Below are 27,882 nucleotides of genomic sequence, written 5' to 3' on the forward strand. Positions count from 1 at the left end.
CCTGGGACTGCACTGCTATTGCCCCAAGCCTGAAATATTAAAACACTGAAAACAAGGTGACAATGGTCAAAGACAAAATGTTCATTCTGAGTCTGAGCCAGTCAGCGTCTGTGTTATGTTCAGCCAAGGCAAAGGATGGATTCTCATGTTTTTTCATGATGCATAAGCTGAAATGATTTTTTAGCCTGACAGGGCATATTGGACACAGCCTGTCTTAGACTAGAGAGAAAATCATGGAGAAAAGAAGCAGCTTGAGATATTTTAATTTAAAAATATTTTAATTCAGCAACAAAGCTGGATAATATTTAGGAAAAATAAATATTTTTTTTAGCGATTAAAAATAATCTTGCGTGGGAAGGCAAAATTGGGGCATGACAGGTTCCAGTTTTACACTGTATGATGTATTATAGCTGCAGCACAGTTCCCAGTTCACAGTACCCAGGGGAAAGTGTTGGTGCCTTTTACAGGTCCTGACATTCAGAATATATATATATATATATATATATATATATATATATATATATATATATTCAGAGATACATTTTGTTTGTTTTACACATAACTTTTTATTCAACTTCAGATTACTTCCCGAGCAGGGTCTGAGAAATGATCCCTTAATCAAAGTTTTGAGTGATATTTAGATAGTGACTGACATTCCAGGACAGGAGCTGCTGCAGTACCAGCTGAGCATGCTGTAGATCTGTGATGGCAGATGTCCAGAATGTCTACCCCACTGTTCATGTTTGCTTCTATCAGCAAGTAATAAAAGCTGTATTGTCTAAGGAAAGAAACTGCGTCCTCACATTTTATCTATTTATGATGAAGAAACAGTTTGTTAAATACCTTGAAAGGTCCCATTGAAAAGGATGCTGTGAAATCTGGTGTACTTTCATGTAATGTTTATATATATAATATATAGTTAAAGCAATGCCAATAAAAATGAAAAACATCACTTTCAAGGAGTTACAGTTTTTTATATAATGGAAAATAGACACACTGAATTTCTCACCTGCAACATGTGTTTTCACAACATTGTTCTAGAGAAAACCTTCAGTTTCAGGGTTCTGGCTCACTGTCACACTATCAGGGCTTACTGGGTCACTTCTGATCATGACAAGTGTTAGCTGTGAAAAAGGCCTATAATTTTGGTCATCTCATCCACTGGAGAGTGGATGAGTGGTCAAACGTTATGCTAATGTATCTCAGGGTGGTCCAGTGACACTGAGATTCTTAATAAAATTAAGTCAAAACTTAACACTGTTGAATTGAGAATTTGCACATTGCATAGCTTTTTTAATGTTGGTATTGATATTTTTGTCTACTTGGGGATTTTACCTGTTAGTCAACATCTGTCATATTCAGCAAAAAATGACTTGAAAAAGCATCTGAAGCTTTTCTTGTTGGATGAAATATGAGTAGAGCTTCAACGAGTAGTTGATTAATCGATTAGTTGCCAACTATTAAATTAATTGCCAATTATTTAATCAATTAATTGTTTTGAGTCTATTTTTAAGAAGAAAACTACCAAATTCTCAAATTCTAGCTTATCAAATATGAATATTTGCTGGTTTCTTTAGTCTTCTTTTACAGTAAACTGAATATCTTTGGGTTGTGGATTGTTGGTCGGGACAAAACTACACATTTGACATTAGGCTTTGGGAAACTGTAATCAATATTTTTCACCGTTTTCTGACATTTTATGGACCAAACAACTAATTGATTACTGTAATTGAGAAAATAATGGACAGATTAATCAATAATGAAAATAATCAACAGTTGCAGCCCTAAATATAGGACTGATTTTGAGCTGTTTTTCTACTAGCTGGCGTGTTTTGCATATTGTTTTTGTACATTGATTTATAAGTTACCAACAAATGAGGAGTGAAGATGCACATACGCTTAGCTGCACCTTGTTATGTACACATTTGACATGGGTTACATATAATTTATGGAAAATGTGTAGGTTTATAGATCATATTTGCCATTTTCAGACTCGTATTTTACCTGCTGCCCTGCTGCCTCTTGTCTCCAGGCATATCAGGGAGCATCTAAGTCCTTTCAGCAGACATAATAATCAAACTGAGCAACCATCCTAACTACTTCAAATTCTGTTCATTCAGGGATGATCTTTGATATGCGTCAGAGTACCTCAAACATGGCCAACATCCAGTTTAGTTATGTATTCACAGTTTCACTTTTTATCTGGATTCAACTTGAGTGCTCGGTGCTCTTATACCCTTCAGCTCCTCTGAGGGTTTTTCCTCTTGTTTATTCTTCTGGCTTGTCAGTGGGATGCATCTTAATTCCATGTTGTCTTGAATGCACTAGCAGTATGAGAACAAGGTTATCACCCACGGAGCAGAGCTCGTTTTAAGTAGTGTAGTTGCTTTGGCAGACCTGTGCTGTTGTGTGCAGCCATGCTCAGCCAGCCAGATAAACTAACAGTGTGTCCTCAGGCGCCCTATGACACAGCCACTGACTTGGCTAATATGGGTGGCTGCCCTCTGCACACACAAACACACACACACACACACACACACACACACACACACACACACACACAACACAACACAAATGCGAACATGCATACACACAAACAGACTCATACGCACCAGCCTATAATCTCTAGCAAAGATCTGACTACTGCTCAAATGTAAAATCTAGTGTGACTTAATATCTACCTTTTTCCTGTTCTCCTCTACCCTCTGCACCCTCTGCACCACAAACATTTATGATCTTCTCTCAGCGCCTCAGTCCATTGTTTGCTGAGATCCTATTTTAGTCTTTAGTTAGTTTGCCAGCTCAAGCATGAACTCCATCCCTGGCTTTAAGCCTCAAGCAACTATCACTGGAACAAGGAAAGATGTTTTATGTAAACAGTAATATAATGTCCTATTTGCCTGTTGAGTGTAACAATTCCCTCAGAAGTTCACCCAGGCTTGAAGGGAAAATACCCACTGAGTCACATAGGTTTCTGCTCATGTTTATTGTTTCTTAGCTACTTCAGATGCACCTAGAGCTCAGTTTAATGCACAAGCTACAATGTGTCTACAAAGATCTAAGTCATTTACATGATATTTTCTTATATATATTAATATTTTCTTCCTCATAGCTTTATGAGAAAATGTGGATGGTGTGACTACTTCATAGGATATCAGTACTAATATGTTCATATTTCTATTTGTCAATCACTGTTTTTCCTTATTTTGTACAAATGAATAGTTTTCTTTTCTATGTTGTTACTGTTATTTTAGCTCAATTTCTTTATAATTGGGAGTGATTGGAAGGATTAGACATTGTGACATTACCATCATCACCATCATCATCTTTGGGATGGTGTTGTTTTTCTGTGTTGTTGATTACATTGACATTTCAGTCCTAATGGTGTTTTTAGTGTTTGCTCCCATTCCTAATTACTTATCACTCATGCAGCCTTCGAGGGAGCTCAGAGAACTGCTGGAACTGGGCGATGAACACGCACACACACACACATACACACACACACACTGGAAAGAGAAATAGTAGATATCAGGGGATGAGAGAAACGCTTTTTTAGCTGAAAAGCTGCTCTCTCAAATGAAGATAGCACATTCTCATGTCTCTGGGGTCTCATTATTCTTTCGTCATCCCATGAGAGTCCCTGATCAATTGATTAATCGAATCTTTTACTCCCTCTATGGTCTGCTACCTCTGTCCCAGTAAGGGAGGAAGGACAAAGATCTGCTTGTTCCCTGAACATACAGTGAGACATTATTATTCCAATGGTTTGGGAGAATTTAATCAAGGTTCAAAAATGACGGATGGAGGGAAGATAAGCCTACAGGCGAGATGATGATACAGTTCAATACAGTTCGACGTCATTTACAGCAAATGGAAAGAACATAAATTCAACTTCTGTACTGCTGAGTGACAAGTACGGGATAAATTAATCCTCTTTTTGGCAATTAAGAGCAGTATTCACACAGATTTTGAATAAACAAACCTAATCTCACCTGAACTTAAAGCTTATTTTTTCTCATAATTAAGTGAAATGATCATTCACATGGACTTAAACTGCTGGCATTAGATGACAAATGGTTTGAAGGAGCTCATCTTTGACCCTAATTAACACCTCACCTCTACCCCTCAGCATTGCCTGTAATAAAGCCTCAATGGATCTTTATTATCAAGGGGCTCCAATGGCAAACAATCTGTTCTTCCAACTGCTTTAAATATGATTGATGTGAATCAACATTACACTATGTGTGTATGTATGTGTCTGTCTGTCTGTGAACAATGGTGTACAAAGGTAAACAAATTCCCAAAAGTGTTTGGCAAGACAGCGGCAGATAGTTCAGTATGACCAGATTTCACTTACAGACAGAACAATGATCCGAATGCACGCACACACACACAAATAAGAGGGCACATGTGACGTCACCATCAAGTATTTAAGGGAAGGTCCTCTTCACTCCCTCGGTAACATTACCCACCAGACACACACACACACACAGAAACACACAAGCCACTATATTTGACCTGACACAGAAATACAGTGGCCAGGCAGCAGAGCAGCTTCTTGGCCTTGTGTGACAGTCTCAGCGACTCAAAACAGCATCCCTTTATACTCTCATTTATCACAGACCCCTGGGTCTCTGGAGTACTGATAGAAGAGGATAAAGAAGACTTTGAAATCTAAGAGCTACCAGTGCCACACAGAGTACTGTCAGTCATCGCCCGTGTGAATATTTGGATCTATTTATTTTGAGACTGGACGGGATTAGGTTAAATTAGTTTTTACTGCTATCTCAGTAAGTTTGGAGGAATATAAATGGAGCCCATGACGGAAGAGAGTGATAACAAAGGAAGGAAAAACAGCTGTGAGGTAAATTTTTAAACATAAAACATTTTAAACATAAACTTTCTTCTTCTCATCACTTAGATTTTTTTCTCTGCTTAAAAAATATATGGTGGTTGATACACTTTTATCACTGTATTGATCAGAATGGAATAAAGTACACATATGAAATACAATAGACTCAAATATAATCCTTTAACTATCATGTTTATAAATGAATTAAACACAATGCTCATGTGGAAGGACATGAAATGTTTGCAGATACTGAGTTAACTGCAAACTGCGGCATAGTACAGAATACCTTTAGAAGATAATTATGCCTGTACTGGAGGCGCCACCAGGTGGCTGTAAACTGTCACTACACCAAAGGTAATTTAATAATTCTTGCCGTGAGTACATGTGAATCATACATACTGGCCACGCACTGTACCCCTCCCTCTGTATGTCTCTGTATCTGCAGGTGGCTGATCCTGTAAGCATGCTCTCTAAACTGGTCTGGTGCAAGGTGGACCCTGAGCACATGCTCGGCCTTGTGGGTATTGTGGGCACAGTCCTCAACCTGCTGGTAGTGGTGTTGGTTTACATTTACACACCCGTCTGACATACCTGCAAACAGACTGTATATATGGATTCATGATGAAGCTGTTGACTGTTGTATGGGATGGAATAAAGACAAACAGAAGGAAGGGATGCAGGGCGCTTTGAACAAACGCGGAGTGTTTTGATGTAATACAACATAATGTAATACAAACAAGACATAGTCATGCCTATCATACCAGTATAGCATTCTTTGATAATTCACTGGATAATTCACTGGTATAGCATCTAGTTGTGTTTGTAAATGTGATTAGATTACTTAATTGAAGTCCTTTTTCACGAGGTGTTTCAAAGTTTGAGCATCACTGGACATGATTTGTTGATTTTCTGTGATAGAAACTGAGTTGCAGTATTTTAAATGCTTTGGCTCATTTTTCACAACAGTTTGCAAAACTCTTACCACAAAACCCTGTACTCCTAATTTTGTCCTCAAAATCTCACACAGCACACACAATAAAAACATATTTATCAAATAAGGTAATAAATCACACAGAGAATCCCATTGTGTATGTTTATCACTGAATTTCATTATTACAATGAGGAAAAAATATATACTGTATACAGAAGTCTGTTTGAGTGACTTTTCAAAATTTTCATTTTTATTTATTGTATATGCTTTATTTCTGTTAATATAAATAATCAAGTGTATAGTCCAATTACAGCCAGTTTGACAAAATCATGATTGTGATTGTACTTCACTGCATAAGTTTGTTTATTCAAGACACTAAAGTACATACATTTCAGCCACTTGTAAGTTCAATCATAGTACTAGTAAAACTGTAAATTTATGTAACATAGTATTTCTCCACAGTAAAAAAATGTGTAAAACGATATGTGTTCTGTGTGTTTGCCACCATTTGTTTTGAAAATAAAGTTATGTTTGTAACCAAAAGTGCTATTGAGGAAATTCTTCAAAGTTCTTTCAAATATCTCCATCTTCCATAAAGAAAGTACAAAATAAAACATATATTAGAACATAGATCCACACCAACAACACTGCATTATAATTTAAGAGAATTGTGACATCTGTTATTATTTAATCACAATAGCATTATTAGCATTTGGCGTCCTTAACCTATTGCAGCAGAAAAACAGCAAAAATAGAAAAAGATTTGGCGTATAAAATTTTCTGACAGTGATTCAGAAGAGTGTGTTGACTTACATCAATATGGTGGAAAACTTGGATATGACAAGTAATTTCCAAGAAAAATGTAAACCAAAGTGTAAGCTTGGCAGAAAGCTGCAAAACATGAGATCACAGGATGTGCTCCTCTTTACAAGACTATACACACACACACAGAGACAGTTCCTGACAGGTAAATTACAATCTTACATACAGTACTGTGCAAAGGTTTTAGGTATTTTGGATGTTTAGATTATTATCCATAATGTAATACTATCGGGGAGGCATCTGATCGGTCCCAAATTTATTCTGCAGCATGACAACAACCCCAAACATCCAGCCAGAGTCATAAAGAACTCTCTTCAGCAACAAGGAGTCCTGCAACAGATGGTTTGGCCCCCACAGAGCCCCGATCTCAACAGCATGGAGTCAGTCTGGGATTATATGAAGAGACAGAAGCAACTGAGACGCCTAAATCCACAGAAGAAGTGTGGTAACTTCTCCAAGATACTTGGAACAACCTATCTGCCAAGTACCTTGAAAACCTGTGTACAAGTATACTGCGGAGAAATGCTGCTGTTTCAAAGGTAAACTGTGCTCACACAAAATATTGATTTGATTTTTTCTGTTTATTTCAATTTGTATGAAGTTAATTGATAAATAAAAAACCTATTCATGGAATTATTATTGAAAGCATCCTCACTTTACTTTTAGTGCCTAAAACCTTTGCACAGCACTGCATATATGCCATATATTGTGAAGCTGTTAAACATACAGTATGTATTTGTTCATATGTATAGGCATTATTTGTACACACTGAAGTTAAGCTAACATTATATTTTTTACACCTTCAGTCTCTGATATTCAATGAAAATGTACAAATAATAATGTTTAAACATCATAAGTGATATGTTTATTTTAAAAAATGCATCCTGATTCATACTTTGATACTTTATGGTACAGGAGTAGTATTATTAAATTCATTATTGATTTTAATGTCAGGCAGTATTTGACAGCTGGTGATGATGTCAATCTTCTCAGACACCGCCTTCAGGTCCTCCAGGATTAATCTGATGCTGTGGGAAGCGTTGATGATGGCGCTCTGTGAAGTATTGAGTTGAGCTGTTGCATTGCGCACCTTCACAAAAACAATCACAATCAAACAATTGCTGTCACAAGAATACTAAAATGAACATTTCTAAACTGTTTGCTGTTACAAGGTGGTTATGATTTTCAGTTCTTCTCTACTTTTTAACTTTATGCTTCTGACATTATAGTACATACTTAGTTTGCTTAAATTAATGCAACTTTTTATTGCAGTATCTTTTTCTGTACTGTTCAGCATTAGTCTGATTAGTTTTCTTGTGCAGAGCAATATGATATTATGGTGCTGCCACATGCAGTTTGACAACACCAGGGAATCAATAGGCTGTAGTGGCCTCTGTAATTGTGTTGTAGTATCAAAAGGGCATTCGGGAGGACCTTTGCAAAATATGAAATCAATGGTAAGTGTTCAGAGTCAAAAATAGCAGCGTACCTCCCTGCTGGCACTGCCATAAATGTGCCGAATTGCCTGTCCCACATCAGAGTACAGCCGGCTGTTAGACTCCTGCAATTTCTGCTGTAGCAAGGTGTCACCTGGAAAATTAACATCCGAGAAATAAGTGAGAACTATAAGCAGGGCTAGTATTTCTTTATTTGATTGTACACTTATCCATTTGATAGAAGCCATCCATGACTAAATACTGATGATACTTTACTGATGGTAAAGAGGAAAAAAATGTGACATCTAAATTGTCTCAGTCCTTATCAGAGTAACTGTATTTATCAATCCACAATATACTGCAGTCACTGAAAAGATCAAATGTACTATCATCAGAATAACTGTAATTATAATTATGGCCAGCATTACTCACTGTGTGGTCTGTGTTTGGGGCTTGGCCTGTCTTCTACTATCGATTGTACATCAGGGTGGTCTCTCACAACAATGAGAGGAGGCAGGTCCCTCCTGAGTATCTGAGCGCTTTCCTGGCTCACTGCAAAGGCTCGGTCCACCTGCTCCAGCTCACCCTCACTGTCCGTTTCAGATGCCTCCCCTGGAACCTGAGAGCATCCACAGACAAAACACAATGTAAGTTCATGACAGGAGAGGTGGAGAAATGGTTTGATACTGATGAAAACACAGTTCTCTCTCTCTCAAAACACACACACAGGTGTGTACGCCAAAACAACCTTGGCTCCCACTGTGGCAGATTGGGGAGGAGGCAGGGAGGTGATGTAGACTTCATCATCAGAGTCTGTCTCAGATGCCTCGCCCTGCACCACTATCTGGTACCTGCTGGACATGACTGCGCGCGCACACACACACACACACACACACACACACACACACACACACACACACACACACACACACACACACAAATGTTAACTTAAGCCAGAGTACCTGATGTTAGCTACAATAAACTTCAGCTAAATAACGTTTGGCAATAACACTGTAGCACGATAAAGGTTTCGTTTTGCTCTTAGTACAACTTTACTCAATAAGAAGTTACAATGTGTACGTCACCTAAAGGATCGCAGTCTGAATAAAGTCGTCTAATGCGCTGAAATAAATCCAAAACCTCCTCTGAGACGTTAAAAACACAAAAATCACATGAGCAGTCAGGAAGTGCCTTGTTTTTTCCAAGAGCCAATCCGAGCTGAACAATTATGTCACGTTGAACAAATATTTCAAGCCGTGATTGGTAGAAATGGCTGCCTTCGTAAGCAAGGGTCCGCTTCAAAGGATATCCGGCGTACGCCGCAATTGATTTCTGGTGGGCTGCACTCTTCTAGGCTTAATGCTGCCCTCTTCATACAGTCTATGCTGCTTACACAGTAAAGATAACCGACGTTTGACGGATCATACATGTTTCATTATTGGATGGATAATTTCTTTGCATGCCTCTGGCGTTTGAGGAGCACGTGATCCTCCACTACCAACCGGGAGTCTTTTTCATGCTATTTTAAAGGCTAACTCCGCCTACGTGAAGCCGGTGGAGTGCCCCGGCGTCAATAACGAGTGCATCCCAGGACACAAGCTTTTGTTTACTTCCCGCAGTCATTTGACAGGTAGGTGTAACTGTCTATTCTGTTGAATTAATGTCGATTAAATGTAAGCTTTGTCACATATACATACGTACACTGTTTTGTCCTCATTGTCTCCCATACGCGGAGAAAAGAAAACTGTTTATCATGTCCTGAACGGTGTTGCTACAACACTAACTAGCTATTTGTTGCTAACTAGCTGGCTAACGCTAACACCGTGTCTTAATAGTAAGCGAGCGTCCGTCTATCGTGTCGCATCGCTAAACTTCTAGCGTTAAGTGAAACGCTTTTACGTTATAGTGGCCTGCTTAATGTCTTCTGTGTGTTTGTCAGGAATGGCAGACGAGGTTCTATTTGAATTTCTCCATATGGAGATCGTGTCACATGTTTACAAGGAGCAGCAATCCAGTAAAGGAGAGATGGACAACAAGGTGTGTTGAATAACTGTACGATATCAACTGGCAGATATATAGAGGAAAAAACAACATTGTTAGACTTGCAAAACACCATCACCATCTAATCATACTAGCTTTTTTCCTTTTACATATTAACCAATTTCAGTTTCCTCTTCCACAAAATGATCATATACAAAATATCAAAGTATTCATCTTACAGTACAGAAAAGTAAAAAGCAAACAAACTCTGAGCTAGGAGGAGTTACAAAGATTTTAAACAAAAAAACAGGTATTCATAGTTTTTACAGCTTTTGGATTAGAGGAAAATCGAATTGAGTCAATTAACTGTTTGACCTCCTTTGTGAAATCCAAGAAGTTTGGATTTTTACCTGTAAATATACTGTACTGTACTGTAAAGTACCTGATTTAAATTAGCCAACACAATGTATATGTATATAAATGTAATATATAGCTGATAATTAAATTAAAGAGTTATCTTCTAGGATTCCAAACAGTACATGTTTCCAAAATAATATAGCATTTTATCAATTGGGCTGTTAAAGATAGATAAAGATAAATATAAAGATAAAGACAAAGATACACGTTATTCCAAAAAAGGGCAGTACCAAAAAGAAGTGAACAGCAACCTCAGGGGAACTACAACAAAATGTACAACTTATATCAGTATCTTTTCTGGGGTTTTTAAATGATATCTTAGCTATGATTAATAATCATGCTAGCTAGCCAGTATATCCAGCTTGCATGATGATCACTCTATGACTGTATGTATTATAACACAGCTTACTTACTTTGACATTATAATATTGAAGCAAGCTGTCAATTTTACAGGCCACACCAGTCCTACAAAGACAGTTGACATCCACTAAACTAATCAACACCATGAACATTTCCTTTTTCTCCTCAGGACAGAGCTGTCTGTGTTTCTGTCCTGGAAGGGATGGGCTTCAGGGTGGGACAAGGACTCATTGAGAGGTAGAAGAGCACACACAAACTGTATGTGCAACACATGCTAGATGTAATGCATGTTAAGTGACTAAATTGATGTTTGTTGCTCTGTCAAGGTTGACCAGAGACTCCCCCAGCTTTAAAGATGAGTTGGATGTAATGAAGTTCATCTGTAAAGACTTCTGGACAAAGGTCTTCAAGAGGCAGGTTGACAACCTCAGAACCAACCATCAGGTAAATAAATGTGTAGGTTAGATCAGACGCAACTTAATTGTCACTGAACAAGTACAAGTACTTAACAACTAGATGCAGTTGGCATCTAACCAGAAGTGCAATTTAGGCATATAGTGTCGATATACAGGATGCAAATTACTATGAGCAGTTTACAAGATATGCAAAGATATAGATATATATCTTAGATATAGATATATAGATATACACTTGTGCAGTTATCTAAAGTGATGTTGTGGTGAGTTAAGTGTAGAGTAGCATTATGAGCACTGCCTCCAAGAATATCATGAAAATCAGAATCCCAAGGTATATCGCATTTTTAGTTTTCAAAAAATATTACCTAAAATGTTGTATGATCACACTGGGATCACAAAATAACTACTTCATGCCCTATGTAGATGACTGTTGTTGGTTCAAGGACATATATTTAATTCTCCATGAACTTTTAGGAAACTTCTACTAGTAAATGAAGCACCACAAATATATTAAATTAAATTCAGTGTTGGTAAGAATTTATTATAATTATTTGAGAGTGTTGTTTCTACACATATGTTTATTTCTTGCCATAGGGGACCTACGTTTTGCAGGACAACAAGTTTGCACAGCTGACTCAGCTCTCTAATGGGAAACAGTACCTGGATCAGGCTCCTAAGGTAAGCACTCTCTCACTCTCACACATATAAAGAAGAGACATTCCTGCTGTTGTCACATGGAAATCAAGTAGAGGTCGGCACTTAAGGCTTTATATTGTGACACTCAACTAAAGAAACCAGGATTGATCTCATTGTTGCTAAGCTAATTTGTGTGTGTTCTCTTAGTACCTCGCCTTTTCGTGTGGTGTGGTGAGAGGAGCTCTGTCCAACCTTGGTCTAGACAGCGTGGTGACAGCTGAGGTCTCTGTCATGCCATCATGTAAGTATCATCAGGGGTGTCATGTGTGGTCAAGTTAGGTCAGAACAAGTTCATCAGTGTCCTCAAGTTGTATTTTATTATTTTGGACACACCGATTAAAGTTTATGTTGTCCTTCCCTCGGCAGGTAAGTTCCAGGTGGTTATCCAGAAATTGTGACGTGATCCTCTCTGCTGCCGTGGTGCTGATGGGCAGGACTCTATCCATGAAGGGTTCTGCTAATCCTAAAAAGAGGGCAGTAGTTTCTGTTCTACCATTGAGCAGTGCAACCACAGAGGGAATCAAACACCATCTTGACTTTCGCTCCAGGGCCAAACAGGACTAGCCAGGTTCTGCTGACAACCAGGTACAGTACTGTACCTAAGGACAGGGCTAAACAGGGTTAGCCAGGGCTTACTTTTTACTTAAACTATAAAGCAAACAAAGCAAGATTTTTTTTTTTCCTTTTGCATCTTGTTTTTGGTAGCGGGTTATTTCCCAACTAAGCTAAACAATACACAATACTTTCATCCTCTGTTTTAACTAAATAAGTGGAGCTGCACCCTGACTGACCCCACATGGCTGAGCTTTGAAAAGAAATGTTAGCTGTCAGTCGCTGTGAACACAGTAACGTTAATGTGATTGTATAGTAAATGTTAAGGTGATTCGATGTTTGTAATGTGTTGCAGTGTCTGTGTTACTAGGTAACAGTTGGAAATGAATTGATATATAATGATATTTAAAGCCTTACCAATTCCCATAACATACTTTTTTGCGTCCTTCCAAATAATAGCTAATGAGCCTTAACAGCTGGCTCATCAGATTCATAATTTCCACAGTTGTCTCTCTGCAGACTCATAAAGGTGTAACCAGCTCCTGGTGCTTTGCTCTGCCTTGTTGCAGATTGCCTTTAGAAGCTGGGTGTTTCCGATATACTGGTGGTCATTAACATTTCTGTTCATTTGATGGCAAAATGCAAATCTAAGATGAGTCATTGGCACAGGATTTTTACTGTAATTGTGTTATATTATTAGATGTGATAATAATTTCTAGCTTCATACAAATTTGACAGTTGAATAACAACTACTTAGTGAGCATTGCAGAACCACTCAAACTGGGTTTACAGTTTATTATTTCTTCTATAAAGATGTACATTTTTATCCTTTGTACAGCATTTATATGTAAATGTTCAGTATTGAGAGTTGCGTAGCAAGGCTAGAGACTAGCTTGAGTTGCCATACAATAAGTTGCAAATGTGATTGAATCATGTTGTAAGGCTTTAAAATGATTAAAATGGATTTTTGGGTTACATTTGTCATTGATATCTTGCTTTGTATAACAATCTCCTCAAATATAGGTATTTTCCTAAATTACTACATACATGCAACAGATGTCTCATTTGTGTCCTGAAATAGCTTAAAACTGTGAGGCTGTAAGTATATTCAGTTTGTTTATTTTATTTTATTTTATCAACTAAACATTTTGTCTAAATTAAAGATTAATGTCATGACAGTGACACCACAAAAAAGCGGTCTAGTGAACAAGAAATGATAATTAAGAAGAAATTCACTTTTCTGGTGCTGTTGCCTCTTTGTGCCACTAGAGGGACACATGGACTTGTCATTGTTGTTGCTTTACCCAATACAATTTTGCCAAGTTAAAGCCAGTGTCTCTTTATCTGTTATTGCTACCTTGTTCTCTCAAATCTCAAACTTTTGATATACTTTCTCTCGCTCAGACTTTTACCTAAACAACTGCAATGTGGAAATGCGACCCTGTTGAACAAACTTTACATTGCCATGAAAACATGGGCCAGCCATTTGGTATTCACATATATTTGTACTGTAAAATAATGTAAAAATTTAGCATTTGAAGTATTGTGTCAGTCAACAAAGTTTCTTCTATTTATTCAGATGTTTTTGAGATGTACGCATCTTTTGTACAGTCTACTTTCCATTTGTTGTGTTTATTCATAAAAATAGATAAAGCCCTCTTGTCACATTGACGTTAAAAAGGAAAATACAAAAACGAAAAAAAAAAGAAAATTATACAAGAAATCAGAACTTGTCCAAACTTTTACATCACACTGTAAAGGACAAAATGCACATTGATGAGACCAGACTAGTTATTCTCATGGGAATGGACCTGTTGCTGTTTCTTTTTTTCATCTTCCATCATTCCTGCTCAAGTTATTAATATGTCTTTCATGTTTTTGATCAATATCATGAGCTTGGTATAAAGAGGTTCTACTGTATGTGACTGTACTCTGAGATATTTAGTATATGAGTTGAAAGTTGAAGTCTGAGCAGGTTGAACTGTGTGATTAAGTTCAGTTTTCAAGAAAACCATAGTCAGGGCACTGTGTGAGTGTTTTCAATCAGCTCATCATCAAGTCTGTCATTATATATGGCAATGTTGACAATATTTCATTTAGCTGATGGATTATGGTGCTCACTCTGTTTGTCTCTGCTCAAATAAAGTGTCCCTGGTTGTTTAATATTCCACTGCCATCAGTGAAATAGTTTTATTGAATAAAGGCACATGGAACTGATGCTGCTCTTCATATTTGCTATTGCTGTTACAAGAGTCATTGCTCTCTGTGTTGGCACGCAACATGTTGTATTGAACCATACAAGGAGAAACTGTTTGTAGCACAATGTACTAGTGCGCCACTTATTGTAGTACCCAAGTCTCAGAGCATAATGGCTCAAAACAGAATTCATATGAAACAGGCCAGAAAAGAATTTTAAGTCAAAAATCACGCTCACTTACCAACTGATGCTGACCACTGATGCTGCACATATATGGACAATAGTGCAGTGAATTCAGGCATCCTTTCTAGCATGGCCAAAGTTTGGCTGCAGTAATGACAATCTATGTTTTGTTTTTTAATTTAGGCTAATTTTTATAAGTTTTTCACAAATGTTTTGGTTGAACTTTAGTTAATAAAATATGTACAGACCATTTATTTTGTCTCTGCTCAAAACAATTTTACCATATTTACACATTTGTTAAGAAGTGTTCCTCCCTCAAGCACCAACATTGGAACAATAGTCACCCAACTCAACTATGTTTATTCACAAGCAGTGGGAGCAGAGAAATGGAGTGAGGTGGACTGCATGTTAAAGGGGAACTCCACCAATTTTACGCATGAATATCAGTTTACTCAGCATGGGGAGAACCAAGCGACCTGTGAAAACAACTATAAAATGGCTTGAGGGAGCTTTTTAAAGTCTGAGAAAATAATCTGGTCATCAGGGTCCAATTTAAAAACCATTGGTTGCATTTTAGAAGTGAAAGATCCAGTGTTTCTGGGGGCTTGATAGAGAGTTAAAGGTAGTATTTGTCTGCTGCATCAATTTTGACCACTTTTTTAAAGCAAATCTGCCTCTTGTGAGTTCCCCAACTTTATGGAAGTGCAATACTATATTGCTGTAGTGCCCCTTTAATATATTCATAACTTAGTTGTCTTAAATTTTGAAATTTTGGGTTAGAGCTCAAACTGAGTTATGTCCTTAATGCAGGATGGAGGCCCTCAAGACAAGAGTACTTGAAGGATCTTAAAAGTTAAAAGAAAAAAAGTTAAATAAGATCCCTGGTTATACTTATAAGTGGACTCCCACTTTATCCCTGCTGATAGTGTATGATAGATGATATGTAGGGTTTTTGGAACTTCAATACAACTGAAGGAATGCAGTGAAAGAAAGAAAGAGACAGGAAAATTGTGTTAGTCTGCATAAATGTGCAGCACCTGACTATAGCCCACTCTTTTGCCCATTTGTTGCAACCCATTAAACACTTAGCCCAAATCCTTTCTGGAAAGCAGGGAAAAAAATCAGAAGGAGGGATTAAAGGGAAGGCCTGGGAGGGGGCAGAATTGTATAAGTCTGGTGGAGGAGGAGAGAGTGGGCAAGAGGAAAATGGGATGGAGAGAATGAAGAGCCTCTACAGGAGGCTAGAGGGATATGAAAGGTAGAAAAGAGAAGTTTATTAGGGGGTGGGGGGAGTTGGGGGCCGAGAGGAAGCATTGCAGGAAAAGAGAAAGATGATGAGGGTGTGTGATAGTTAGAAAAGAAAGGCTGAAGATGTGGGTAGTTTCACCTACCTGTTCCTCAATACCTCACAAACAATATGAAGTGAGAGAAGAAGCTGGGGCCATCTCTTTGGAGTGAAATCGGGAGAAGAAGGTGACAGTTCAGCAACAGCTGTTTTGTGCTGCTTTACACAGTTTTTCTCCCCTTTTTCTCCTGCTGCATCACAATGTCACCAGTACACTCACAAAGAGAAACAGTGAATGGAAGGAGGGAGGAGAGCAGAGGAGGAGGAGGGGGATGTTCAGGGGTTTGGAAGAAAGAAAGGAGGTGTTGGGGGTGTGCAAGTAAAAAACCAGCATTCATTCTCTCAAATTGATGACTTGCTACAATTCAGTAACACTGTCCGCATAGACTGCCTGAAGTCTTTTGTAGTGTGGGATTGGGATGTTGACAGATACTATTGATCTGGGTTAGGTTTCCCAAAAGCAGCACAGTTTGGCGCAGAGACAAACTGAAATTAACCAAACACAATAAAAAAATCATTGTTGAACCGTGTCAATTTGGTATTAGTTGTTAAATCCAAATCAAATATTGAATTGGGGTAAAAAACAATGTAAGTTAAGTTGTAAACTGATATTTTTTTTATACTTTGATGCTACTTGGAAGCTAAAAGAATGATGCTATCAGTAAAGTACCAGATAGCCAGATAGTTACTAACTATTTATAATTTAAACATGTTTATTCTTTTTAGTTGAGTTGCTTAATTATGTGAACTAGCAGTGGCAGCATTTAGCATTAGTTAGCTGATTAGTAAACAGTAGTGTGACAGCTGACTCCTAGCTAGCTTCCAATGTGCTAGCTAGTGATACTTTTAAAAAAAAACTGCATCGTATGTTAACTTTATCAGCAATAGGTAATTAAAGCGATGGATATGGGATGCTATCAGTTAAGTGTGCTGTAGCTAGTTAATAAGTGTTTCTTATTTAAGCATGTTTATTCTTTTTAGTAGTCAGTTAATTACATGAACTAGCAGTAGCAGCAGCATAAGTTAACCAATTGGTAAACATGTGAGTGCTAGCTAACTGCTTAGCTAGTTAACTTGATTAACAAGAGCTAAAGATTCATTAAAGCATCAAAAATTGTAAATTAAGCTTTGACCAGGCTTTGACATTTGAACAAGATTTATATTTTTCCTTTAAATTTTCCTTGGATTATGTTTTCCAAAATGAATGAAAGAAGAACAATAAACCTTAGAGTCAAACTCAAAAGCCTGGTCTTATTTTCCTCAGAGCAAATCTGCAGACTTCCATGTTACTTGTTTAACAACCCACATAATCTCACAGAATGCCGCCCACTTTCATCCTCTCAAATTGCTATCGCTTCTTCATCTCACAATTTCTTTTGCACAACTTTTTCCTTCTTTGCTTACTCATTCAACTTCCTCCGCTCATGCATAGTAAAAGTGAGGTTCTCTCTCACACACAAACACAAACCTTGTCTCTTGGGGCCATATGTTGACCCGCAGTGGACCTGAATACAGCCATCTGCCTGCCTGTCCTATGTCCCACAGGGCAAGAGTGTGGGAGAATGTCCATCACACACAATACAGCACACACAAACCATACGAGCACACACATGCCTTTAACCCCTTCACAGCCACTAATCACTCCCAGACAGCCAGCCCCATCTCATGTTAACAGTGACAAGATAATAGCTCTTAGATGTGTGTGCATGAAAGAGAGATTCCTGGAGGGTCAACCATGAGTATGCATCTTCTCCTCTCTCTTTTTTGTATAAAGAGAAAAACTTATTTCCATCATCATTTCTTTTTATAAGTGATAAAATCCCCTATTATTGTGATGCAAACATTCTTCACTAATTAATGTAAGCAATGTAATTTAGCTAACAATTTAGTTTTATATACCAGGCTGTTTTCCTGTTTTTGTTTTTACATGTACATGAGCGTATTTCCCTGAGTGTGGCACCTGATATCTGAAAACACAGATTTAATGAGCATCAGTTAAGTTGTGTGGTTAAGCTTGCTAATGAATTTAGTGCCTCTTAGAAGTCCGAGCTGCTCACAATTATCAATTCTTATTAAACTACCACTCAGCTGTTACATAGAGTGTAGAAAGTGAGGAGGTGAGGAGATGTAATTGAAGGAAAGGAGAGGAATAAAGTAAGGGAGTTGAGGATGAAAGGGGGATGGTTGGATGGAGGCAGTGAGTGAGAGAGAAAGGAAATGGGTGGGAGCCCAGGATTGGTAAGATTAAACCCCAAACAAAAGACTTCTTATCTCCACATGAAATCTCCATGGCATGACTACACACACAAAAACACACCAGCGCCCTGCTATCCTACAGCAGGCTGGCTGGAGCAGCCATAACTTGACAGTGCTTGCTTAAATCAACTTTTGCAAACATCAAGTGTGTATGATGGTATAGAACAGCTGACCTTTTTTTTTTTTTTGATTTGGCGTCTTTTTCAGAGTGTGAGACCATAATGTAGCACATTTCTTATCTTTTAACCTTCAAGACCTCACTTAAGTCGACAGTGGCCATTTAGAAGAAATCATTTGCATTTTCTTAATAATTTATGCACTTCACTCCTTCTCTCATTCAGGTGAAATTCCTTCAAGTTTAAACACCTGCCAAGATTTTTTTATTGCCTTACAAAGCAAGCAGCAGGTTCTGTAAGCACAACCCTCAAGCTGAGCCTGCATTATAGTGATGTGTGATTCATTTTCAGCTCCTGAGTGCAATTTCACCTGGAAATCTGAAGGACCTGCTTTTGCTCCTGTTGATAATAGTACAACTTGTAGATGACAAAAAAGGTAGTCAGTCACTGAAACACTGAATAGCTATACTGTACTAGCTATATTCAATAAATTATAACCATTAATGTACACTAACTTAATTCTTAAACGGGTGATATACTGGCTGTTCTGCTGCATAAAGCAGAATTGTCCATGGTTTCTTTACAGCTTGGCTGTAGAGTGAAAGCAACACATCTCTATATTTAGCAATTTCTAAGTTTTCAGATAAACTGAAAGATTAAATGTTCCTTTACAGGTTGAGGACATTAACTGACACCTTATCTATAAATCTTAAGCAAGGATGTTCTTATTTTATGAAAAGTTGACATTTTGGAGGTGGTTTTCAATGGGCTGTGACCTAGTTTCTGTCTTGCTGACCAGGAAACATCAGTCTTATCACTCAGTCTTTACACCCCTAGTATGAGGTCTCCACTTCAAAGTGAGGTGAATTCATGATTATCGTCACTTTTGACATCATGCGTAGATATAGTCAACCTCAACAGTACAGGGCCACCTGGGGGAATGTGATCTAGAATAAAAATCTGAAATGACAGTTTGCTGGTTTCCTGCTCGCTTCCTTCCTTCCGGCACCTTGCATCTGAAACATCACAAATGTGTGAACATTGTTGCAAATATACTACATCAGGCAGAAAGTTGAAGGAAGCAAACATGACCTCAACAGTGCTCGTAACTTCTGCATTACTATATCAGCACTTCAGGTTTAAACAGGTTTCTGAGATGTGTCAAACATGCCTGTGTAGACTTTACCTATAGCTGATGAGGTGATAAAGCAACACAAACTGTCGGTTTAAAAAAACAAAAAAAACTTTATTTCCAGTACAAAAAAGCAAAAGAAACCTAAATATATTAAACTTGATACAAGCATTAACAACTCAGTCCTCTATAAATACGTTAAAATAAATTAAAGAAATTAATTTACTAAAGATTATCACCTTTAACACTAAACAGGCCTCAAACATGTTGATGAAAAGGCAATTTTAAATAGAGCAGTAACAGGACAGAGTCTGTTCTTCTAACCAACTACATAATAAACACACAAAACAGCCAAGTAACATTTCTAAAACACTAACCCTACAGTATGCTGGATCTAGCTCGGTAAGGCAACAGACCGTGGCACACGATCACATGGACTGTGACCAGGACGCTACACATTCATAACAGTACGAAGCCGTAACAGGAAGAATTAATACTGAATGAGGGAAGAGAGATGGGAAATAGTGGGGTGAGAGTCATGAAAACATGACACCAGTGCTGTGCCTATAACTGCCTGAGGAGAGGGAAAGAAAATCCCAATCCTGGGAATGTTAAAATTTTCTAAAATACAGATTAGCACCACAACATTTTAGGATACATGCTTAAGACTAAAAAGGTCTTTCATGAAGTGTTCTGGACTTGATTGACTTTACGTCTGAGCCAAGCGCCTCGCAACTCAAGCTATATATCCATCATAACCAATTAGACAAAACTCAATATAAGATGCAGAATTACGTGATGGCATCTCATTTGTAGGTTTTTGTTGTCCTGTTGCTGTTACTGCGGTCACATTTGTACAGATCCGAGCCTAAAAAACTCCCATGTCCTGACATGTTCCATGACAAGAACATGGAACCTGGCTTATTTTGTAAAGTCAAACTGAGCCTCCTTCCTCCATGACTGTAAAGCAGTGTAAATTTGGTCATTTTACAGTGGTAGTTTGTCATTAATGCACATGAGACAGAAGAGCAACACTCTTCACAACAGAGAGAACTTCCTTGACAAAAAAAAACAAAACAAAAAATCTCACACCCCACCTCACATCTCCCCTAACAAACCAGCAAATCTTGGATCAACACTGTAACATGACCTGTTAAAAAAACACTACAGGCACTTCAGCTGTTTAAAAACTTAACATTCAGGTTTAAGGCCTACTATTTGAGGCCAGTTATCCAAACATAACCTCAGACTGCACAGTTATGAGGAGAACACTTTCACTAGCTTATAAACACAATACTACTGTGTACAGTTAATGGAAAAAAACAAACAACAATTCCTAAACATAGGTCACATTGTGTGTTTGTCCCACCATAATCAAAAGCTACAAACAGATGTCTTTGGCTTTATCACACTCTTTAGACCATTCACAAGATGTTGACAGGAGTAAAAATGGATTATGTGGTTGGACTAAACAACAGGCGGCCCCGAGGCCCAATCACACTGTGATTACAATATCTTTGTCGCAATGTGCCATCTCAGCATACTGTTTTGATAAAGCATAAACTTCTATCTTGATATGTGTATTCTGTTTTGGTGGTGGCAACACATCACTCTGCAACCCTTACGCACGACATTGAAATATAACCACATAAATCTATCAGGCGAATCTCTCTGAGCGTTCTGAGTCAGTCTTTGTTTCCTTTGACACCACAAAGAACATGTCTAAACTGTCAGTCCAGTGGCTGTGTGTGAGAGGAAAAGTGTGCATTTATAGGGGTGGTTGTGATTGAATGTGGACATGTGTGTACTGCATATACATATGTTGTTCTGGACATAGTGTCCAGGGGTCTGCATGTCTGTGTCTCTTGTATGTATATGTGTATGTGTGTGTGTGCGTGCGTGTGTTTGTGTGTGTTCCAGCACACTGCAGCCTAAAGGCAGAACCCAGTAGCATCCTCAGGAACAGAGAGCTGACTGAATACGGCCAGACGTTTGCCGTTGCCATCATTATTGCAGGATTCAGATCCACTGAGCGAGCTAGCGGAGCTGCTTCCATCCTGGTCCTGGTCTGACAGAGAGGTGTAGGACAGGGATCGGGTACCGAGTGGCCCTGAAAAGACCCCAGTAGCATTGGGACTCTGCCTCAGAGAGGGGGAGGCAGTCGGTGACAGGCCACATGGAGAACAGCCAGAGTCTGGAGAAGGCAGAAATGGAGACCGTGGATCTGCTGGAGTGGCCTGGCCCATGTTGGGTGGGTATTGGTGGACAGGGGAGGCCTCGAAGGCAGAGTCCATCTCCAGGAAGGCATGAGAGAGGAGGTCAGTAATATCAGCGCAGGAAGGAGGAGAGGCTGAGGGAGCACGTGTGAAAGTGGCGGTGGCAGGAGGAGGATGAGCAGGAAGGGCAGGCTGAAGGGCCTGTTGGGGAGCAGAGGGAAACCCAGCAAAGCTGAAGCTCTGTCTGACAAGAGGGGGTCTGTGCGAGCGAGAGGAGGACAGGGGCTGAGGGAGAACGCTTGAGGAGGAGGAAGAAGATGAGGAAGAGCGGGAGAGGGAGTGTTTCATTTCTTCCTCATTGTTGTGGACGAAGTGGCAGCGGATCCCGTAGGGGCAGAAGCCGATGGTGTGAAACGTACGACACGGCTCAGTTTTGTACTTCGGATGTCTGCTAAGATCCCGCAGCTCCTCAGGCCCGTGGGCAAACTGGCACTTCCCTCCATACTTGCATAAGCCGTTCTCAGTAAAGGAGCGACACAGTTCAGTCTTATAGCGTGATGAGGAAGAGGAAGTGGATGAGGTGGACGAGCAGGAGCTAGTGTTCAGTGCAGTGGGGCTGATGTCACTTTGGGAATGCTTTATGTCAGTCCCTGGCCAACCTAGACTTGCTGCTGTGGTGCTGCTGGTCTCTACCATGCTGACTGACCGCTGGGACAGGAAGCCTTGCTTTCCCCACTGGGTGGAATTGAGAAGCTGGGAAGGCAGAGGGCTTTCAGACTGCTGCCCCCACTGGCTGGAGGACAGAAATACACTGTCTGAAGGATCAGTAGGGAGGCAGGAGAGGGATGAGAGGGAAAAGGATGTGTTGCTGCTGCGTGGTTGACCGATGTAGCCTGGTGTTCTCATCGCCAGACTTAGGGATGCTAGCTGCCTGCTCTGGTCCCTCAGGTCGAGGTTAAACAACTGCTGTAAAAAGAACAAACAACAGAGCAACATTAGCCCAGAAATTTTACAATTAAAAAGCACTAAAATAAAAAATACCACTTGAGGCATGTTTCTTTTTTACTAATCATTAACATTTGCAAACAGCACGTCTCTGGTATGATGGACCAATTTATCCAGCCTGTTGAGTAATTTTGTTAACCAGCTTTTATACGTTCTCTGTACGTATTTCAATCTTTCACTTATATAACAAACACAACCAATCTACAAAGCTTTTCACAAATTCAAACTCACTCCTGGTATAATCATCAGTCATCCCCCTAAAAGAGCGTTACTGGACATTTGCACTTTCTGTGTCTACCAGACTTAATAAATGTAAGTATAAAACCTGTGTGTATACGTGGTGTAATACTGACATGCATCATCTCATCTCAGGACCTAATAGTTATAGTTAAACAGCTCCAAGATGACAGATGAAAACACTCCAAAGAAATTCAGTGCATATAATGAATAGTAGAGCAACAACCAAGGAAGACAAGTACACTTTAACACTGGTTCCAGTAATGTAAGGCTGCAGGTTAATAAATGTTTATAGGATTTGTTCTGTTACCCAGTGGAAGTGCATCAGTGCATTTATGAATCTGCACTTAAGCTGTGGGACTAACTTATTTCCTCCTTGCTGAAGGGATTTAGAGAGCAGAAGTTGAACAACAGTTAAACAATTTCTCACATAAACAGTATTAAAACTTTTCCTACCCATTTCAATCCCCACTTGCAACACTCAAAGTTGAATATACCATCTAACATAGACTTGAGTCTGCTATTGTGAGGACAGTAAGTACAGTGACCACACTAGTAACTCTAAAGAAAACCAACATTAATGCACAGTTCGCTTCTACTTACTTCCACACAGTGAGTTATATATTTCTCCATGCTATCAACGCAGCTTGACAACTTTATTTGGCGAGTTTCAGTCGTTTCAAACGCATATATGTTCAACCATGGCTCTGTACAGTGGTGTTTTGATTCAACATGTTGAAGTCGTCTACCGTTAATTAACTATCGAGTTTACTTATACCCTGTCTGTAAACAGTTTGGTGGCGAAATACTGCGACTAGCAAATCAACAAGTTAGCTATAAGTTAGTTAGTAGACAGTTTAATGGGCCTAAGTTCAAAACGCTCCCACTTTGTGACAAATTAGCGTCACTCAGGCTAACCTTTAAAACAAATAAAACAAACAAGAGTTAGATAAAGCCACGGATTAACAATAAACGGTTAAAACAACATAATAGCATTTTGTGCTAAACGGAACTTGACAGGTGAACTGAGCAAACTGCGTAAAGTTAGCACTGAGGCAAGCTAAGCTAACGTTAGCCCCCCTCACCCCCCTCCCTCCGCCAACTTTTTTCTCCGCTCAACTTTCGTTTACCTTGCACATCATCTCTTCCAGGTCAGCAAACTGGTTGAGGGGGTAAGATGGCATTTTGCTGAGTTATCAAAAGCTTCGTCTGGTCCCGTCTGTCTGCCCCAGCAGTGATAGACGTGGGGGAGCTCGCTGGCATGAGTCGGTGAGAAGTTTCCAGTCGCGTATGTGCTGCTAAACAAGCCGAAGACCCGGACCACGTGTGGATTTAAAACCTAACAGTGCTGTTAGCCACTCCCACGCCGCTATGAGTCAGCCCCAAGTTGTTTTCGCCAGTGTTTTCAAACCTGCCATCAGGGTCTCTAACTCCATGAAAAGTTTATCTTACTATTTTGAATTTAGGATTCCTTGTCTTTTGATCGTATCTCTGTTGGTTATAAAGTTAGTTTCACAGTGAGTCACACAGTGCAGCAAACATCTTCCAACATGCAGTCCTCTACATGCTGGATAAATGTAGGGGTTCGTTTTTTACTATACTCTCAACTTAATGTTTTGGATTGCATGTGTTCTTATCTGACTTAAAGTTTTAATTATCTAGCCTAGTTAGTTAGTAGTTAAGCTTAATTTTATATAACTGTATATATATATATATAATAAAATCATGTATAAAATTCCAATAAAGCAGAAATTATGTGAATGAATGAAACTTTATTGATCTCCACAGGGGAAATTCACTTGGTACAGTAGCTCAAGATTAGAAGAAAAAGAGTGAATGAGTGATAAATAAAAGCTATAGACTATATATACACAATACACACTATTACACTTATATATATTATATTTATATTGTTTACCATACTTTTCTCTGGACAAGTGGTGGAAAGTAACTAAGTTACTACATTTACTCAAGTATTAGTACAATTTCCAATTAATGCTAATTTCTACATTTACCTCTACACTTCAGAATTGCAGAGGCAATAGTGTAGGATATCGTTTTAATGTTCTCCACTACATTTATCTGACAGCTACTTGACAGATTATACTAAATACTATATATTAGTTTATACAACACGCTACTTTGTTTGGATTATAACACAACAGTAGTCGGCCCACTTTGACTAGCTACAACATTAACATTGTGCTAATACTTAAATACAACAACATAATCTAATCTAATCTAATAAATAATAATTTTTCTTAGTATAAAGAAAAGGGGCAATTCGGCATGAGTACATTTACTTTGATAGTTTAAGTACATTTTACTGATAATGATTTTGTACTTTTACTCAAATAGTTCAATGCAGGCAGGACTTTTACTTGTAAATGACTATCTTTACGCAGTGTTATTACTACTTTTACTTAAATAAAGGATCTCAGTACCTCCGTCACCACTGCTTTGCATACAGTTTTGTCACCAGTGGACTCAGACAATGTGGATGCTTGATCGGGCCTTGTCATCAAAACCACTATTTTTTTTATCTTGTCTGATATAGATGTGTATATAGCTGAATACTATCATACTATTGACATTATCAATGCAATTTGCACTTTTAGCCATAACCCTGATACTTTATGATTATATCTGGCTAACTAATGACAGATGTGTCACTGGCAGTGGTTAAAACAAACAAAAGAAAGGTTGTGGAACAAAGGCAGTCACAAGAAGTAGAAAGGAGGCAGACAGATACAGGTGTGTACAAACACAACAAGAAAAGGCAACCAAGAGGACAAGAGAGGGACACAGGCAGAATACAGGACGACTGAACCATATGGATAGAAGAGACAGCATGGAGACAGCCTATCCCTATGACACAGACAAGGAGGAGCAAAGTCTTTGATTTCAAAGCTAAAGGTAGATGTGTGAAAAATTCCACTGTAGAGAAGAGCCATGATACCTTCTAGTGTCGATCTATCTTTGTGAAGACCAAAAATAATATTGGAACAAACTGTTATTTCCCGAAACTCAAACCTTACATTAACCTGTAAGATTTAAGTCTAATCATAACCCCACTTGTAACCCTAATCTCCAGCCAAGAATTGAATATTGAAGTGGACACACACACACACACACACACACAAACACACACACACACACGTCTGCGAGGGGTGAAGTTGTCACACCTCTGGGATTGTAAGGAGGATTGCAACAGCATGCCCAGTAGCCTGACGAGCTGGCAAACAGTTGGTTACAGCTTTCAGTTTGTTCTGTACAGTCCAGTACTTCTAGTGTTACAATAAAAGCACCAAATAGCTTAAATTAAAGATGACAATGTTCTTTTTTTTTTGAAAGTCTGTCAGGGGAAGGAAAATATTCTCAGAGGATTTGTAATTGTTGCACATTCCTGAGTTAGTTATTTAGGTATAACTTTTTAATGAACTCCCAATCTACTGAAGTGCATTAACACTCATAAAGAAAGTTCTATTGCCAATGTTTTTCTTCTCTCTAATTGTTCCTGTTCATGAAATAAAACTGATAGTTAAGTTAGTTGGCTGAAAACACGTGTATAGCCCATATGATATACAAAGAGAACAGAAAATACAGAAATTGCTCAAAAAGGCTGTACTGTGTGCAAAAAAACTCCACATTTCTGAAATGCTCATCCCCCACTCTGAGAAAGAGTCTGAAAGTGCTTGAAACCAGATCATAGCTTTAAGCCCTTTTAGAAGGATGGGTTCAGCTGAGACAAAGCCTGCCGAAAGCTTTGTTTTGGTCCAGCCAAGTGGTCACCATTAAGTGTGTGCAAGTGTGTATGGGTTTGTGTGTGTATACACCCCCCCCAAAACACACACACACACACACACACACCCTCATGCTGTCATTATGTAATGGTGAAGTTTGTCTCAGCCAGCCATGTTTTGACTTGTGTGATTTGTATGTAACGGTGAATTGGTTTCCCTCATATGTCTGTGGTTAAAGGGTAAATGGACTAATGGGTGTCCACTGGTCTAATATTTGTACCATGGAAATATGATGGACCAGATTAGAATCCAACAGTCTTGCCCCGTCGCTGTCTGCTGTTACTATCAAAACTACTGCAAAGTTATCTCCCTAAAGGAAATGGGGATTCATTTACTGTGTCTGCCTCTGAAACCAGCTCCTCAGTTTGAAGTTTAGACATTCATTAGCACCATCCAGATATATCAGATTGTGTTTAGATCCAATTAAGATGTTAGGGTTGGGAGGGACTGCAGCTCACACCTGGCATCGGGAAGCATCTTGAGTGACCTTTTGTTATCGGATTTCCCTTCCTAACTCATATTCGATTTAATCGTCAAAAAATTGACCATAGCCAACAGTTTAAAAGTTATTTGGCATGGGCTGTTTTGTAGGGTTTCGCTGTGGAATATGCACACCTAAAAGTTGGCACATGTATGGAAAAATTTCCAGACCACCTCCAAAAATGATCTGAGAGATGGGATCCCAGTGTATCAGTGCATTTTGGATGTGTTCACACCTGTATTCAGAGCTATCTGCTCACAATCATATGACCCAAGGTGCATTTATGCCAAGTGTGAACAAGGCCTAATTACCTTCCTGGTTGACCTTAGGGTGCTAACCCAGACATAAAACACAGCCCTAATTAGTTCTTCGTCTACAGAGGTTTGGCTCTGTGTGTTTGTTACTTACCCTCAGATGAAAACCACCACTGTGAACAACACACCATTAGC

At 38.8% G+C, this 27,882-nt stretch overlaps 3 protein-coding genes across 6 annotated transcripts; 1 reads left to right on the forward strand and 2 right to left on the reverse strand.

The window, feature by feature from the left end:
* Window positions 1-7,442: 7,442 nt before the first annotated feature.
* On the reverse strand, window positions 7,443-9,257 carry bloc1s3 (biogenesis of lysosomal organelles complex-1, subunit 3). Its single transcript, XM_042415241.1, has 5 exons — window positions 9,127-9,257; window positions 8,790-8,905; window positions 8,474-8,660; window positions 8,095-8,195; window positions 7,443-7,695 (listed from the first exon to the last, which is right to left on the reverse strand). Exons 2-5 carry the CDS (start codon window positions 8,901-8,903, stop codon window positions 7,510-7,512), a joined length of 588 nt encoding a protein of 195 aa, XP_042271175.1. The 5' UTR covers window positions 8,904-8,905; window positions 9,127-9,257; the 3' UTR covers window positions 7,443-7,509.
* A 125-nt stretch (window positions 9,258-9,382) lies between these two features.
* Window positions 9,383-13,437, forward strand: trappc6bl (trafficking protein particle complex subunit 6B, like). 3 transcript variants are annotated; one of them, XM_042415243.1, is made up of 7 exons: window positions 9,383-9,671; window positions 9,981-10,078; window positions 10,968-11,035; window positions 11,125-11,242; window positions 11,809-11,892; window positions 12,058-12,151; window positions 12,277-13,437. In XM_042415243.1, the coding sequence occupies exons 2-7, from the start codon at window positions 9,983-9,985 to the stop codon at window positions 12,306-12,308; spliced, it is 492 nt and encodes a 163-aa protein (XP_042271177.1). In that variant the 5' UTR covers window positions 9,383-9,671; window positions 9,981-9,982; the 3' UTR covers window positions 12,309-13,437. The 3 variants fall into 3 exon arrangements, with proteins under 3 accessions (XP_042271177.1, XP_042271178.1, XP_042271176.1); XM_042415244.1 differs by lacking the exon at window positions 9,383-9,671 and adding an exon at window positions 9,686-9,714; XM_042415242.1 differs by lacking the exon at window positions 9,383-9,671 and having other exon boundaries at window positions 9,746-10,078.
* A 6,343-nt stretch (window positions 13,438-19,780) lies between these two features.
* On the reverse strand, window positions 19,781-24,644 carry zgc:114130 (uncharacterized protein LOC570332 homolog). Of its 2 annotated transcripts, none has more exons than XM_042413845.1 (2): window positions 24,280-24,644; window positions 19,781-22,870 (listed from the first exon to the last, which is right to left on the reverse strand). In XM_042413845.1, exons 1-2 carry the CDS (start codon window positions 24,331-24,333, stop codon window positions 21,623-21,625), a joined length of 1,302 nt encoding a protein of 433 aa, XP_042269779.1. In that variant the 5' UTR covers window positions 24,334-24,644; the 3' UTR covers window positions 19,781-21,622. The 2 variants fall into 2 exon arrangements, with proteins under 2 accessions (XP_042269779.1, XP_042269778.1); XM_042413844.1 differs by having other exon boundaries at window positions 19,781-22,873; window positions 24,280-24,637.
* Between the last annotated feature and the right edge of the window lie 3,238 nt (window positions 24,645-27,882).

The sequence above is a fragment of the Thunnus maccoyii genome, chromosome 6 (genome assembly GCF_910596095.1).
Source record: "Thunnus maccoyii chromosome 6, fThuMac1.1, whole genome shotgun sequence".
Classification (NCBI taxonomy): domain Eukaryota; kingdom Metazoa; phylum Chordata; class Actinopteri; order Scombriformes; family Scombridae; genus Thunnus; species Thunnus maccoyii.

What these genes read in the sequence shown, in the direction of transcription:
- zgc:114130 (XM_042413844.1), bottom strand. Translation starts at nt 24,333, where the DNA reads ATGCCATCTTACCCCCTCAACCAGTTTGCTGACCTGGAAGAGATGATG. An exon ending in TGGAAGAGATGATGTGCAAG is followed by an intron (nt 22,874 to 24,279) that starts GTAAACGAAAGT and finishes TTCTTTTTACAG; the next exon opens with CAGTTGTTTAACCTCGACCT.
- bloc1s3 (XM_042415241.1), bottom strand. Translation starts at nt 8,903, where the DNA reads ATGTCCAGCAGGTACCAGATAGTGGTGCAGGGCGAGGCATCTGAGACA. An exon ending in CCCCAAACACAGACCACACA is followed by an intron (nt 8,196 to 8,473) that starts GTGAGTAATGCT and finishes TTAATTTTCCAG; the next exon opens with GTGACACCTTGCTACAGCAG. An exon ending in ATGGCAGTGCCAGCAGGGAG is followed by an intron (nt 7,696 to 8,094) that starts GTACGCTGCTAT and finishes GTTTTTGTGAAG; the next exon opens with GTGCGCAATGCAACAGCTCA.
- trappc6bl (XM_042415242.1), top strand. Translation starts at nt 9,959, where the DNA reads ATGTCTTCTGTGTGTTTGTCAGGAATGGCAGACGAGGTTCTATTTGAA. An exon ending in AAGGAGAGATGGACAACAAG is followed by an intron (nt 10,079 to 10,967) that starts GTGTGTTGAATA and finishes TTTTCTCCTCAG; the next exon opens with GACAGAGCTGTCTGTGTTTC. An exon ending in GGTCTCTGTCATGCCATCAT is followed by an intron (nt 12,152 to 12,276) that starts GTAAGTATCATC and finishes TTCCCTCGGCAG; the next exon opens with GTAAGTTCCAGGTGGTTATC.